General features: G+C 52.6%; 1 protein-coding gene across 8 annotated transcripts in view; it reads left to right on the forward strand.

Moving 5' to 3' along the window:
• DNM1 (dynamin 1) overlaps positions 1-12,930 on the forward strand; it is a 43,320-nt gene that overhangs the window by 15,811 nt on the left and 14,579 nt on the right. For 4 of the 8 annotated variants that reach the window (XM_069476847.1, XM_069476842.1, XM_069476845.1 and 1 more), the window contains exons 7-14: positions 296-438; positions 550-685; positions 849-916; positions 2,007-2,145; positions 9,020-9,106; positions 11,931-12,001; positions 12,169-12,220; positions 12,425-12,436. In XM_069476847.1, coding sequence (XP_069332948.1) covers positions 296-438; positions 550-685; positions 849-916; positions 2,007-2,145; positions 9,020-9,106; positions 11,931-12,001; positions 12,169-12,220; positions 12,425-12,436 — 708 coding nt within the window. Of the gene's footprint in view, positions 1-295; positions 439-549; positions 686-848; positions 917-2,006; positions 2,146-3,937; positions 4,077-9,019; positions 9,107-11,930; positions 12,002-12,168; positions 12,221-12,424; positions 12,437-12,930 lie in introns of all 8 variants that reach the window. The other 4 variants (XM_069476848.1, XM_069476844.1, XM_069476846.1 and 1 more) reach the window with 2 other exon arrangements.

Below are 12,930 nucleotides of genomic sequence, written 5' to 3' on the forward strand. Positions count from 1 at the left end.
TGTCTAAAAATATTAAACTAGTCAAAAGTCAGGCAATTTCAAATACAAATTCAGATTTCTGGCTTCCATTGCAGATTGAGTAAGCACTCATTAGTTCAATTAGTACACCTCTGTGAGCACCTACTGTGACCAGCTTTTGTTCTGGTGACTGGGGCAGCAGGGGTCAGTGCTGTGCCTGCCCTCTATGGCTTTACATCTCACCACATCCACACAGCCCCCCGGAACCCCTGGAACCCCGTCCTTGCCTGGCCCTCTGAGCATCTGGCCTTGACCCTTTCCTCACCCTTGCCCCCAGCAACTGACGAACCACATCCGGGACACACTGCCAGGGCTGCGGAACAAGCTGCAGAGTCAACTGCTGTCCATCGAGAAGGAGGTGGAGGAATACAAGAACTTCCGCCCTGATGACCCAGCTCGCAAGACCAAGGCCCTGCTGCAGTGAGGCTCCCGCCCCCTTCTCCCCACCAGCACCATCCCAGCCCAGGGCTCTCCCAGGGCCCGCTCCCCTGGGCTGCTCCTGCCCCTCAGGCCACACCACTCTCCCCCCAGGATGGTCCAGCAGTTTGCAGTGGACTTTGAGAAGCGCATTGAGGGCTCCGGTGATCAGATTGACACCTATGAACTGTCCGGGGGAGCCCGCATTAACCGGATCTTCCATGAGCGCTTCCCCTTTGAGCTGGTCAAGGTAGGAGAGGGAGCCCGGGGGCAGGAGGGCTCTCTCTGACGTGTGCCTTTGCTGACCCCCTGGAGGCCCTGGCACCCAGCCCGGGGTGTGGGGTGGGCACTGTCTTGACTTCCCAGGTAGCAGGGACAGGCCCTAACCATCCCCTCTCTGCTTTCCCACACAGATGGAGTTTGATGAGAAGGAACTCCGAAGGGAGATCAGCTATGCCATCAAGAATATCCATGGCATTAGGCACGTATTGGGACCAGGGAGGGGGGGCTGAAAGCCAGAAGCAGGGGTCTAGCACAGAGGCACAGGGAGTGGTGAAGTGGGCCCCAAGAACGCTGGTCCCCAATCCTTTCAACCCGAACGTTCTGGCCCCCAGATTGACAGGCTCCAGCTGAGGGTGCTGGATGGGCGGCCTGGGCCACCCCTCTCCCTGCGACATGACGGCCTTCCCTGCTGTGCCTGGGAGCAGGGCCTGGAGGCTAGACCAGCTGGGCAGAGCAGGGTGCAGGTGGCTAGGGACGCACCCTGTGGGCTGGGCCCCCTGCTTATCCCTGGGGTGAGACAGCTCCCCCAAGTCCCACCCAGGTGGCTGAGCAAAGGTGCCCAAACCACTGGGTAGGGGCTGTGTCCTCTTTTGATGAAATGGGGCTTCTCAACCCTGCAGACCCTACTCTATTCCCCTTAGTCCAAAGTCAGCCCCATTCCACCCCACCTCCCTCCTTCTGGGCAACCCCAAGCCTGCGGAGCAGGATTGGGAGGATTGGGAATTGGCCTTAAAAGCTTATACCCGCTTCAGGGACTCAGATCTGCACCGTGTTCATCCAAAAAGTTCATTCAGCAGAAAAATTTAAAGCACCTACTATTTGTCAGGCAGTGAACGAGACCAAGATGTGCCTGCTTTCATGCAGGTTCAATTCTAAGGTTTGGCATGGAGTTTACATACCAAAAACTGCATTGGCCAATACACAGGAAAAGAAATCTCTCCTGGTCTTAAAATAAAATGCTCTATTCCTGGAAAGGCTCTTATGGAGAATCAGTTCGGCAATTTTCAAACCATTTCTGGCCATAGAAGCTTCCGTACGTACAGACTCTTACAAGGAAACAGGACATACATCAGACACAAGCAGACCTTGTCTTGTCCCAAAGAGCATCAGTTGAAATCCCCTCATTTGAATCCCCCCTCCCATTTTACAGCTGGGGACCCTGAGGCCCAGAGAGAGGTAGTGGTAGGGCCCCTTGGGCAGAGTTCAGGGGTTTGGGAGGGGCCCTGCCTGGCACTCGTAGCCGGCATTTGCCTGTGACACTGTGCCCTTCTCCCGCTCCGGGCGTTCAGAACGGGGCTGTTTACCCCAGACATGGCCTTTGAGACCATTGTGAAAAAGCAGGTGAAGAAGATCCGAGAACCGTGTCTCAAGTGTGTGGACATGGTTATCTCGGAGCTAATCAGCACCGTTAGACAGTGCACCAAGAAGGTAACCTGGCGGCCTGGGCCAGCCCCTCCGCCTCTGCCCCGCCCTGCACTGCTGCCAGGCGCTCCTTCCCCATGCCCCCCACTGCCTCCTCGGTAGCATGTCCAGACCTCAGCGGGTGGGGGAGGCAGGCCACCACAGACCAGGAAGGGGGATCCTCTGAGGGGGCCTCACCCACCCCCGGCCCTCAGGCCCAGGGACCAAGGGCTTGGACATTGGTGAGACAAATCTGATGGCTGGCTGTTTACCCTGAGAGCCCACCAAGAGCTCCCCCAGCTCAGAGAGAATAGGGCTGGAGGGGACGCTGAGCCCCCTCCCTGCCCTCAGAGGTGGGATCATCTTGGGAGCTCCAGGGAGGGGTATTGGGGAAACCCTGGCCCTGGAGACGGGTGAGGCGCGGGGCCTTCTTGGGCACAGGTCTTTGGGCCTGGGTGGCCAGAGCGGTACAGAGGACCAGGACTAGCAGGCACCCTGACTCCCCACTGTCCTCCATCTTCCCCATCCTCACCCCACCCTCACTCAAGACCCTCACTCAGGGCCTCCCCCTTCCCTTCCATCCACATCTGGCCTTCCGGGGACAGAGCCTTCTCCCATCTGCCATCATCTGAGCCTCAAAGAACCAAGCAAGGACAGGGAGGACAGTACCCATTTCGCAGCATGAAAACTGAAGCTCAGGAAATCAAGTGACTCTCCCGAGGTCACAGTAGCTGGGAGGTGGCAGAGCTGCTACTAGAAAGCCAGGGCTTTGGACTCCAAGTCCAGTGCTCCTTGATTCCACCCCCAGCCTCCTTTCCTTTCCTCTCCCCACTGCTGCCCTGGCCCCTTTCTATCGCCACCTCCACTCTTTCTGTCTTTCCTCTTCTTTCTCTTTCCGTCTTTTGGAGCTGAGTTCCACCAGACCCCTTTGGAGGAGAGGCAAGGGATGCCCCTTGAAGAGAGAGGGACAGGAGTAGGGCAGGGAGCCAGTGGAGGTCAGGCTGCTACACTGCAACTCCAGGAGGCACCGTCTGCACTGTGGTCTATGTGAATGGAGCCCCCTGGAGTTGTGCAGTGCACGGCCTGGGCAGCTGGATGTAGCAACCCTGGTGGAGGCAGGGAATAATGCTGGGCTTTGAAGTCAGGATGAAGCAAATGCAGGGGGCACTGGGAAACCTAGAATTGAGCAGGATGAGTGGGTGGGGTCCTGGCCTGTCCTGGCCTGGGCCAGCTCTTTAGGAGGACCCAAGGCTATGAACAAAGATGGCATTGGAAAAGAGAGAGCAGGCAGGCTCGGTGCAGCTGAGGAGTTGGGAGAGGCACAGCCATGGGAAGAGGATCTGAACTTAGTAGTGGTCTTGTGTGGCAGCGGTCCCCAACCTTTTTGGCACCAGGGACTGGTTTCATGGAAGACAGTTTTTCCATGGACCAGGGCTGGGGGGATGGCGAGTGATGGGGGGCAGCTGTAAATAAAGATGAAGCTTCGCTTGCTCGCCCACCGCCCACCTCCTGCTGTGCAGCCCTGTTCCTAACAGGCCACGGACTGGGGACCGCAGTCAGGGGCTTGGTCCCCCAAACCCCAGCCATACCCACAGAGCCCTGGGATGCTTGGCAGCACCTGGGAGGTGCCAACCCCGGGTGGCAGTAGGGAGGGCCCAGTCCCACGCTCACAGTGTCTTCTGTTCTCTCTCTCTCTTTCTCTGTGTCGGTGTCTCTCTCTCTTCCCTCATGCCCGTGCCATCCTGCCCCTGGCCCCGGCCCTGCTTGGCTTTCACTCCCTCCTGCTCCCTGGCTGTCCCCACCTTCTCCCTGGGTGCAGGACGGGCCTCTTCACACCTGACCTCGCTTTTGAAGCCACAGTGAAAAAGCAGGTGCAGAAGCTCAAAGAGCCCAGTATCAAGTGTGTGGACATGGTAGTCAGTGAGCTCACGGCCACCATCAGAAAGTGTAGCGAAAAGGTATGACGGCCACCTGGGCGGGGCTGGGCCCGGCCGTCCCTTCCTCGAGGCCATGGCCTTCTGTGGGCAGGACTATCTGCTGAGCAGGCCTGGCTGCCTCTCGGCCATTCACCTGGACCCAAGCTGGCTGGGTAATTCTGGCCCCTGTGTCTGCTGCCAGCTTATGTTTAGTCTGCTCACACTCATGATCCCTCCAGGCCCCCACCCCTGCCAGAGGACTTTGCTCCAACCCAGGCATCCTCAGTGGCCCCTTTCTATCCATAAGAATGACAATGACAATGATGACAATAAGGAGATGTCAGCTGTCTATTGAGTACCTATTATGTGCTAAGCACTGGGCTAAGTGCGCCCCCTTGCTGTGTGACTTAATTCTCTTGACAACCCTAAGAAGTGGGTAGTGTTATTATCCCCATTTTACAGATGACAAAACAGAGTCTCAGAAAGGAAAAGCAGAGTGGGATTCAGAGTTAGGAAGGTCAAGGGAAGGGGTCTGGGGTCTGGGCCTCCTGGGCAGGGGAGCTATCCCAGTCCCTTAAAACCAATTTGCCTCAGCATATTGGATTATTCATTTTGGGATAATCCATGCATGTTAGGGCCAGCCTCTCTTGAATTGTCTGTGACCTTTTAGATGCCTTTTCCCTATTTGTCTACTTTTGGGCATTTTGAGGATTTTTAGCCAGGTCATTTGAAGCAGTTCTTCCCAGGGGAGTGTAAGAGAATTGATTGCTGGCAGGAGCTTTTCCAGAATTCAAATACCGCCACCGCCACCACCCCGTCCCCCAGCAGACTGAACAGGAGCCCCTGGGGGACAGGACAGCCTCACTGTATCTGAAAAACTTCCCTATGCTGGGTGGTAGGGGAGACATATCTGCCTTAACTTTGAGTTCCAGATTAGTATCATCTCCATTCTTTTTTTTTTTTTTTTTTTTTTGAGACAGAGTCTCGCTCTGTTGCCTGGGCTAGAGTGAGTGCCGTGGCATCAGCCTAGCTCACAGCAACCTCAAACTCCTGGGCTTAAGTGATCCTACTGCCTCAGCCTCCCGGGTAGCCACCATGCCTGGCTAATTTTTTCTATATATATTTTAGTTGGCCAGATAATTTCTCTCTATTTTTAGTAGAGACAGGGTCTCGCTCTTGCTCAGGCTGATCTCGAACTCCTGACCTCGAGCTATCCACCCGCCTCGGCCTCCCAGAGTGCTAGGATTACAAGCATGAGCCACCACGCCCGGCTTTTTTTTTTTTTTTTTTTTTGAGACAGCATCTCACTCTGTTGCCTAGGCTAAAGTGCCATGGCGTCAGCCTAGCTCATAGCAACCTCAAACTCCTGGGCTCAAGGGATCCTCCTATCTCAGCCTCCCAAGTAGCTGGGACTACAGGCATGTGGCACCCCACCTGGCTAATTTTTTCTATTTTTCGTAGAGACGGGGTCTTGCTTTTGCTCAGGCTGGTCTTGAACTCCTGACCTCAAGTGATCCTCCCACCTCAGCCTCCCAGAATGCTAGGACTATAGGTGTGAGCCACCACGCCCGGCCATCTTTTATTTTTTTCCTTTTTGAGACAGAGTCTCCCTCGTCACCCAGACTGGAGTGCAGTGGCGCGATCATACCTCACTGCAGCCTCGAACTTCTGGGCTCAATCTATCCTCCTGCCTCAACCTCCTGAATAGCTGGAACTACAGGCTCATGCCACCACACCCAGTTAATTTTTAATTTATTTTTTGTAAAGATGGAGTCTTGCTATATTGCCCAGGTTGGTCTTGAACTCTTGGCCTCAAGCGATGCTCTAGCTTCTGCTTCCCAAAGCGCTGGGATTACAGGTATGAGCCACAGCGCCCAGCTCTATGGTCTCCAATTTTTCAATATTATAAATAACCTGGCAATGAACATCTTTGCAGATAAAGAGTTTTATTTTTCTTTCCCTAGGATTATTTCCTTAGGCTAGATCCCTAGAAGATTGATTGCCAGATACAGACATTTAAAAACTGTAGAACACTTTGCCAAATTGCATTTCCAAAGGAAAGAGTAATTGTGGTAAAATTTTGAAAGCAACCCAGATGTCTATCAGGAGGGGATGGGTAATATGTGATGTATCACACACACAACAGAAAACTACAGCCATTAGAAGGGCAAGGCAGATTTGTTTCCGTCCACATGTCCCTCCACAGTGTACTGAGCAAAAAACAAAAGCAGGTTTCAGAAAAGAATGTATGGTATTTGGGGGAAAAATAATATATACGAATGCTAAAATTCCAAAGTCATATTCCCCAAATTGCTATTTTAAAAGACAGCGAGGCACATAGGAATCTTTTCATTTCTACTTCACAAATTTTAGTCATGTTCAAATCTTTTACAGTGAGTCTGTATGATTTTTGTGAGCAGAAAAATTGATCAATGAAACCTTTAAAAAAGGAAAGCTTTAGGCCTGGCACAGTGGCTCACACCTGTAATCCCTGTACTTTGGCGGGGAGAGACGGGAGGATTGCTTGAGTCCAGGAGTTCCAGACCAGCCTGGGCAACATAGTGAGACATGTCCTCCCCCCTGCCCACTGGCCAAAATAAATACAAAAATAAATAAAAGGAAAGCTTTGGTCAAAAAGGAGAAAAATAATACCTTTGGCTTTTGATTTGTTTAATAGACTGTATTTTTTCTTTACGTGGCAAAACTCACCCATCTTTGTCTTTTTTTTCTCCCAAGTTTTCTAAGTTTAGCAAGCCACTTTTGCCAGAAGTTTGATAAGTGTTCAACTCTGATTACTCCTGGGATTAGACTTTCTATCTCTGAATGAAACCTAGGGTTTTATGTCAGGCAGGGAATGTGCTACTCAATCTTCGCAACAACCCTAAGAGGGAAGGCGCCATTACTACCCCATTTTACACATAGAGAAACTGAGGCTCAGAGAAGTGTAATTGCCTTTCCGAGGAGAGCTGGCAGGCAGGAGCTGGCTTTGAACCCAGGGCCCTGTGGCTCCAGGGCCTGTGTCCCTGACCGCTAAACCAGTGGGCTCCAGGCTGACCGCCCCCTCAGCCAAGGACTGAGAGAGGAAAGTTCCATTTTAAAAACTGGCTAAAAGTCCTGGAAATGCTCAGAGGCAGCCAGAATGGAAAAAGATGCTTAAAGGGAACAGAACTTCTCAAAGGGGCTGAGGCTGCCCTGCTGTGTGTGACACGTGGAAAACTTGAGAAATGTAACATCCAGGCGGTTAGTGGGAGAACTGGTCATGCTCTTTGGCAAATTGCTCCCTCCTCCTCCTTCCCTGTCCACCCCCAATCCTCCCAACCCTGCCCTGGGAAGGAGAGCTTGGGACCACCCCAAAGGCAGCTGGTGGCGGTGACTCTGTCCATCCAAATCTCTACCCAGACTTGGAGACTACAAGGGGTGGGAGTCCCTCCTGCAGCCTCACGGGCAGTGTCTTTAAGCCCCTGGTCTCAGACCGCCCCTCCCCAGGTCCTCTGAGCTTGGCCACATCAGCCACACCCTTGGCCCAGCCACAGGATGGGTGGGATGTGAACATTTCTTGTGTCTGCCTCTCCTGGGCTGGCATCCAGGGTGCTGCTTTCTCCCTCATCCTCCTGCCTCTCCTAAAGCCCTTTGCCCCCAATCTCCTTGGCTTTCATCTTGCCCCCAGAACTACCCACTGTGACTCAGGCACACCAATCCCTAGCTCTCTTCCCACATAGCGGGGCCCACCTGAGGGGAGTCACCCAGCTTAGCCCTGTTACCCTACCTGGGCCACACATGGCCACCGAATGGGGAGGGCTGGCCAACAGGCTTCGGGGTCCCTGTGGGTGGGCTCCCACCATCAGAAGCTCAGTGAGTCTCCCTCCCCGAGGAAGAGCTGTTCATGAGCCAGGGGGCTGAGGACTCCATGCCCACTCACCCTGGCAAGGAGGGCAAAGACATCCATCCTTCATTCATTCCCTCATTCCTTCAATGTGCCCTTTTTGGGCACTGGCAGTGTGCCTGGCCCTGCCCTGGCCCCTGGCTTTGGGGCAGTTACAACCCAGTTGGTTTGGGGGATGTGGGGTGCCAGGGAGGCCCCTAACTCAGCTCTTGGGCAGTTGGGGCAGGCTGAGGACAGAGGACAAGGGTTTGGAGCACCTGCCCCTTCAGCCTGTTAATAAGAACTGGGAAATGGGTGCTGCTGAGCACCTGAGGGAATGGGGTAGAGACAGCTTGGCCAGCCAGCTCAGAGCTGGAGCAGATGAGGCTGGGATGAAGGTGCCAGGCAGGGGCATGGAAAGGGAGGCAGAACCGGGTGGATTCTACCAAGAGGGCCAGGCCCAGCCAGGCCCCCGCGGGGTACTGCTCATGCTGCTGGCACCCCATCTCTGCATGCCCCCTACCCTCGCATGCTTGTGCCTGTGGCCCCCGCATGTCCTTTGGTTTGACTGCTGGTTTGCCCCCGAGCCCCCACCCCGACCCCAGCTCTGACAAGGAGCATTGCCTGTCCCTCGCCTGACTCAGGAGGCCAACTGGCACCTTGGGCCCCGCCCTCCCCGATTCCTCCCGGATAGGAATTTGGACGCTGTTCCCTACCTGATTCCCCATCCGGCTGTCCCTCCAAGCCTTTAGGAAGGCAATGGGTAGCCCTGAGGGGCAGGCAAAGCCTCAGGAGCGACAAACGCGGACCGACCAAGGTCCGCTCCCAAGATGGCTGCCGCAGCGATGGCGGCCGGCCGCGGGGTAGGCGGGCCGTGGTTTCTCCCACGGGGAGCGCCCCTTTCCCCTGAAGTCGCCCAGGCAGGCCAGCGAAGAGGGTCTGGAGTTGCCATGTGGAACCCACACTTGGGGGAAGGGAGGCCGAGGTTGGTGCCGTCGGCGTCCTGGGGCCGTGGGCCTTCTGTGTGCGCCTCCCTCCCCGCGCCCCCCGCTCCCTGGGCTCTGGCGGGCTGGGGTGCTGCTGCCCGAGCACCCGCGTACGCGGCTCTCTGCCCACCCCCCAGCTCCAGCAGTACCCGCGGCTGCGGGAGGAGATGGAGCGCATCGTGACCACCCACATCCGGGAGCGCGAGGGCCGCACCAAAGAGCAGGTGAGCTGCGCCCCGTGACCTTCCGCGCCTCCCGCTCCTGCCCCTGGGGTCCTCTGCCTTCTTCCCATGTTGTCTCTTCCGGCTCAGTCTACCTCTCTCTCATACTGACTCTCTGCTTCTCGGTCTTTTTTATTGTGGTAAAATACATATGACGTAAAATGCACCGTTTTAGCCATGTTTCAGTGTACAGTTCAGTGACGTTAGGTGCACTCACACTGTTGCGCAGCCATCACCACCGTCCAGCCATCCACAGAACTCTTTTGCAAAACTGAAACTCTGCCCCCACAAAACAATAACTCCCTGTTCCCTGCTCCCCGAGCCCCTGGCACCCACCGATCTCCTCTCTGTCTCTGTGAATCGGACTTTTCTAGGTACCTCACTCATGTAAGTGGAATCATTCGTCACTTAGCATAATGTCTTCAAGATTCATCTGTGTTGTAGTAATAGTATGTGTTAGAATCTCTTTCCTTTTTAAGGCTTGAATAATATTCCATTATATGTATATACCACATTTTATTTATTCATTTGGGTTGTTTCCATTTTTTGGCTGTTGTGAATAATGCTGCTATGAAGATAGGTGTACGAATAATTGTTGATGTCCGTGCCTTCAATTCTTTTGGGTGTACACCTAGAAGTGGAAGTGTTGGGCCATGTGGGGATTCTATGCTTAAGTTTTTGAGGAACTGCCATACTGTTTTCCACAGTGGCTGCACCATTTTGCATTTCCATCGTCTGCTTCTCTGGCTTTCATAACTTTCTGGCAGTCTGTCTCTCTGGTCATCTGTCTTTGGGCCTCTGTCCATTAGCTGTTTCTCGAGGTCACACTCATAGCCATTCCCTCGTTTATGTCATTCATTCATTCAGTCACAAACATAGTCCCTGAATGCTGCCCCTGAGCTTCAAGGAGCCGAGGTGTTCAGGGCCCGCTGTGGCCCTCAACGAAGCTCTAAGGCCAGCCCTCTTTCCTCTGCCATCCCTCTGTCTGTACCCACCTGTGGCTCCCATTTCCTAGCCCCTGTCCTGACACATCCCTTCTCCACAATGGTGCTATCTCTACTCATTCACATTTTTGTTGATATTCTGTTTTTAAATCGTTATTGATTGCTTTTTTAATTGCAAACATTCAGTGTAGAAGTGATTAAATTACAAAGAGGGAAGTATCCCTCCATTCATTCTTCCTCACCCCCAATCCCTCCTGAAAAATAAGCACTACTTTTAACACAAAAATAACAATTTGGTGCGCTGCCTTGCAGGCATTTTCCTAGGCATGCACACATACACACACACACACACACACACACACTCACCCAGATTCCATCTTTATCTTAAAGAAAGAACCATAACCCTGCTGTGTCTTGCCTTTTCTCTCTCCTTTTTTTTTTTTTTTTTTTTTCCCTGAGACAGAGTCTCACTCTGTCTCCCAGGCTAGAGTGCCGTGGTGTCAGCCTAGCTCACAGCAACCTCAAACTCCTGGGCTCAAGCGATCCTCCTGTCTCAGCCTTCCGAGTAGCTGAGACCACAGGCATGCACCACCATGCCCGGCTAATTTTTCTATTTTTAGTAGAGACGGAGTCTCACTCTTGCTCAGGCTGGTCTTGAACACTTCACCTCAAGTGATCCTCCCTCCTCAGCCTCCCAGAGTGCTAGGATTACAGGCGTGAGCCACTGTGCCCGGCTACCTTTTTTTCTAAAGATAATTGTAGCAGCTAACATCTGTTGAGTGCCTATTACCTGTCAGACACATGACCTGCCTCATCTCCTTATGTGTCTTCACCAGCCCCTGTGAAATAGGAATGCTTCATTTATGGAATTAGAGGGTCAGTGGGGACAGGCCCCAGCCTTACAGGAAGCAGTGGGGCTTGAGTATGGACCGAGCGATCTTTGTCCCACCTGAAAGTCATTCTCATCACAACTCAATTACGATCCCTTCACACTTAATAATTTACAAGGAGGGGTCTTCCCATGCCAGAACCTAGAAATTGTCCTTACTCTTGAATAGCTGCAGAGTGTTTTCTTGTTTACAGGGTTTCATAATCTGTTTCACCCTCTGATGCCTATTGGCTTATTCCCAATTTTTCTCTATTACAAACTATACTACATTGAACCCTCAGGTACATATATCTTTGTTCATTTGATGAATTTATCTGTGACATATAATTCTAGAAGTGAATATGTGCATTTCAATGTTGTTAAATATTGCCAAATTGCCATCCGTAAAGGTGATATTAATTTACACTTCCACCGCCTGTATAGGAGAGGCTGTCTCCACATACTTGTGCCAAAGTAGTCATTATCAATATTTATTATTAATTTTATAGGTCTAAAAAGGGTCTCAGGGGGATGATGGGGTGGGTAAATTCACACCTAATGAGTACAATGCACACTATATGGGTGATGGACACACTTATAACTTTGACTCAAACTGTACAAAAGCAATTCATGTAACCAAAACGTTTGTACCCCTGTAATATTCTGAAATAAAAAAAAAAAGAATTTTGGGGAAAATAAAGCAAGGATAAAAATCAGAAAAAATAAATAAAAAGGGCCTCATTGTTTTAACTTACATTTCTTTATTAACGAGGGTGAGCATTTTGTACATATCCTTATTGGTTGTCTACATTTCCTCTGTGGATTACCCACTCCTGTTCTTTGGCTATTTTGATTTGTGTGTCTCTTGTCTTTTACTTACTGGTTGTAGGGACTCTACTTAGTACGGATTCTAACCTTCTGTATGTGCTGCAAGTATTTTTCTCCCAGCTTGCCCTGCATTTTAAAACTTTGTGGTGTCTTTTGCACTTGCCCACTGACCTGTGTGTCCTTACAGGTCATGCTTCTTATCGATATTGAGCTGGCTTACATGAACACTAACCATGAGGACTTCATAGGCTTTGCCAAGTGAGTGCTCCCTGGGCAGAGAAGGTGACACCTCCTGTGTGTATGTGTGTGTGTGGCCCAGGACTGCTAGGTTAATCCTTTGGATCCTGTGCCCACTGAACAATGGACAGTGGAGCTGGGCCTCTGGAGAGGAGACGTTCTGAGACTCCTCCCCTCTCTCCCATTAGTGCTCAGCAGAGGAGCAACCAGATGAACAAGAAGAAGGCTTCAGGGAACCAGGTGAGTGGGCCCCAGTGCCCTAGCCCGAGGGATGGAGGGTGCCGCATGGACGTCAAACTGAGAGCCCCCTCCCCTGAGGGGAAGGGTCCCACGGGAGCCAGGGAGCCTGTCAGCTGCCAGCCACAAGCCTCCCACTCTGCCTCAGTAACCCTCTCTCCTCTCTCCCCAATGCCTCTCGTGGTTGCTATGGTTACCTCTTTGCAGGATGAGATTCTGGTGAGTACCAGGACTGGGGCTCTTGGCTTGTGTAGCGAGGGGGAGGAGGGGGCCACTGGTAGTGGGGATCTACCAGGGGCAAGAGGGTGCCCTTTGATTTGAGCTGCAGCACCTGGTGTCCCATACCTACCTTCAGGCCAGGCCTGGACCCATCCACTTGTCCATCAGCATGCATGAGCTAAGCACCTGCTTCACACAGAAGTAGACCATATGGGGCTGTGTGGGTGGAAAGACCTGGCAGAGGCCTGGCACTGAGTAGGTGCTCCTTAAACATCCGTTGGTTGGATGCATGCATGCATGCATGTGAGAGAGACGCGTTTTGAAGAAGGTGACAGCCATCGCCACCAGAGAGTTGAGTAAAGAAATGCATGAAAAGTCAAGAGACAAGTCACTCGTCACCTGGCTTCCTGCTCTCTGTCCTTCAGATGTCTGTGGAAACACCCCTCATCAGGAGCCCTCTCCCAGCCCCAGTTGTACTCATGAGCCCAGGGTAC

The sequence above is a fragment of the Eulemur rufifrons genome, chromosome 7 (genome assembly GCF_041146395.1).
Source record: "Eulemur rufifrons isolate Redbay chromosome 7, OSU_ERuf_1, whole genome shotgun sequence".
Taxonomy (NCBI): Eukaryota; Metazoa; Chordata; class Mammalia; order Primates; family Lemuridae; genus Eulemur; species Eulemur rufifrons.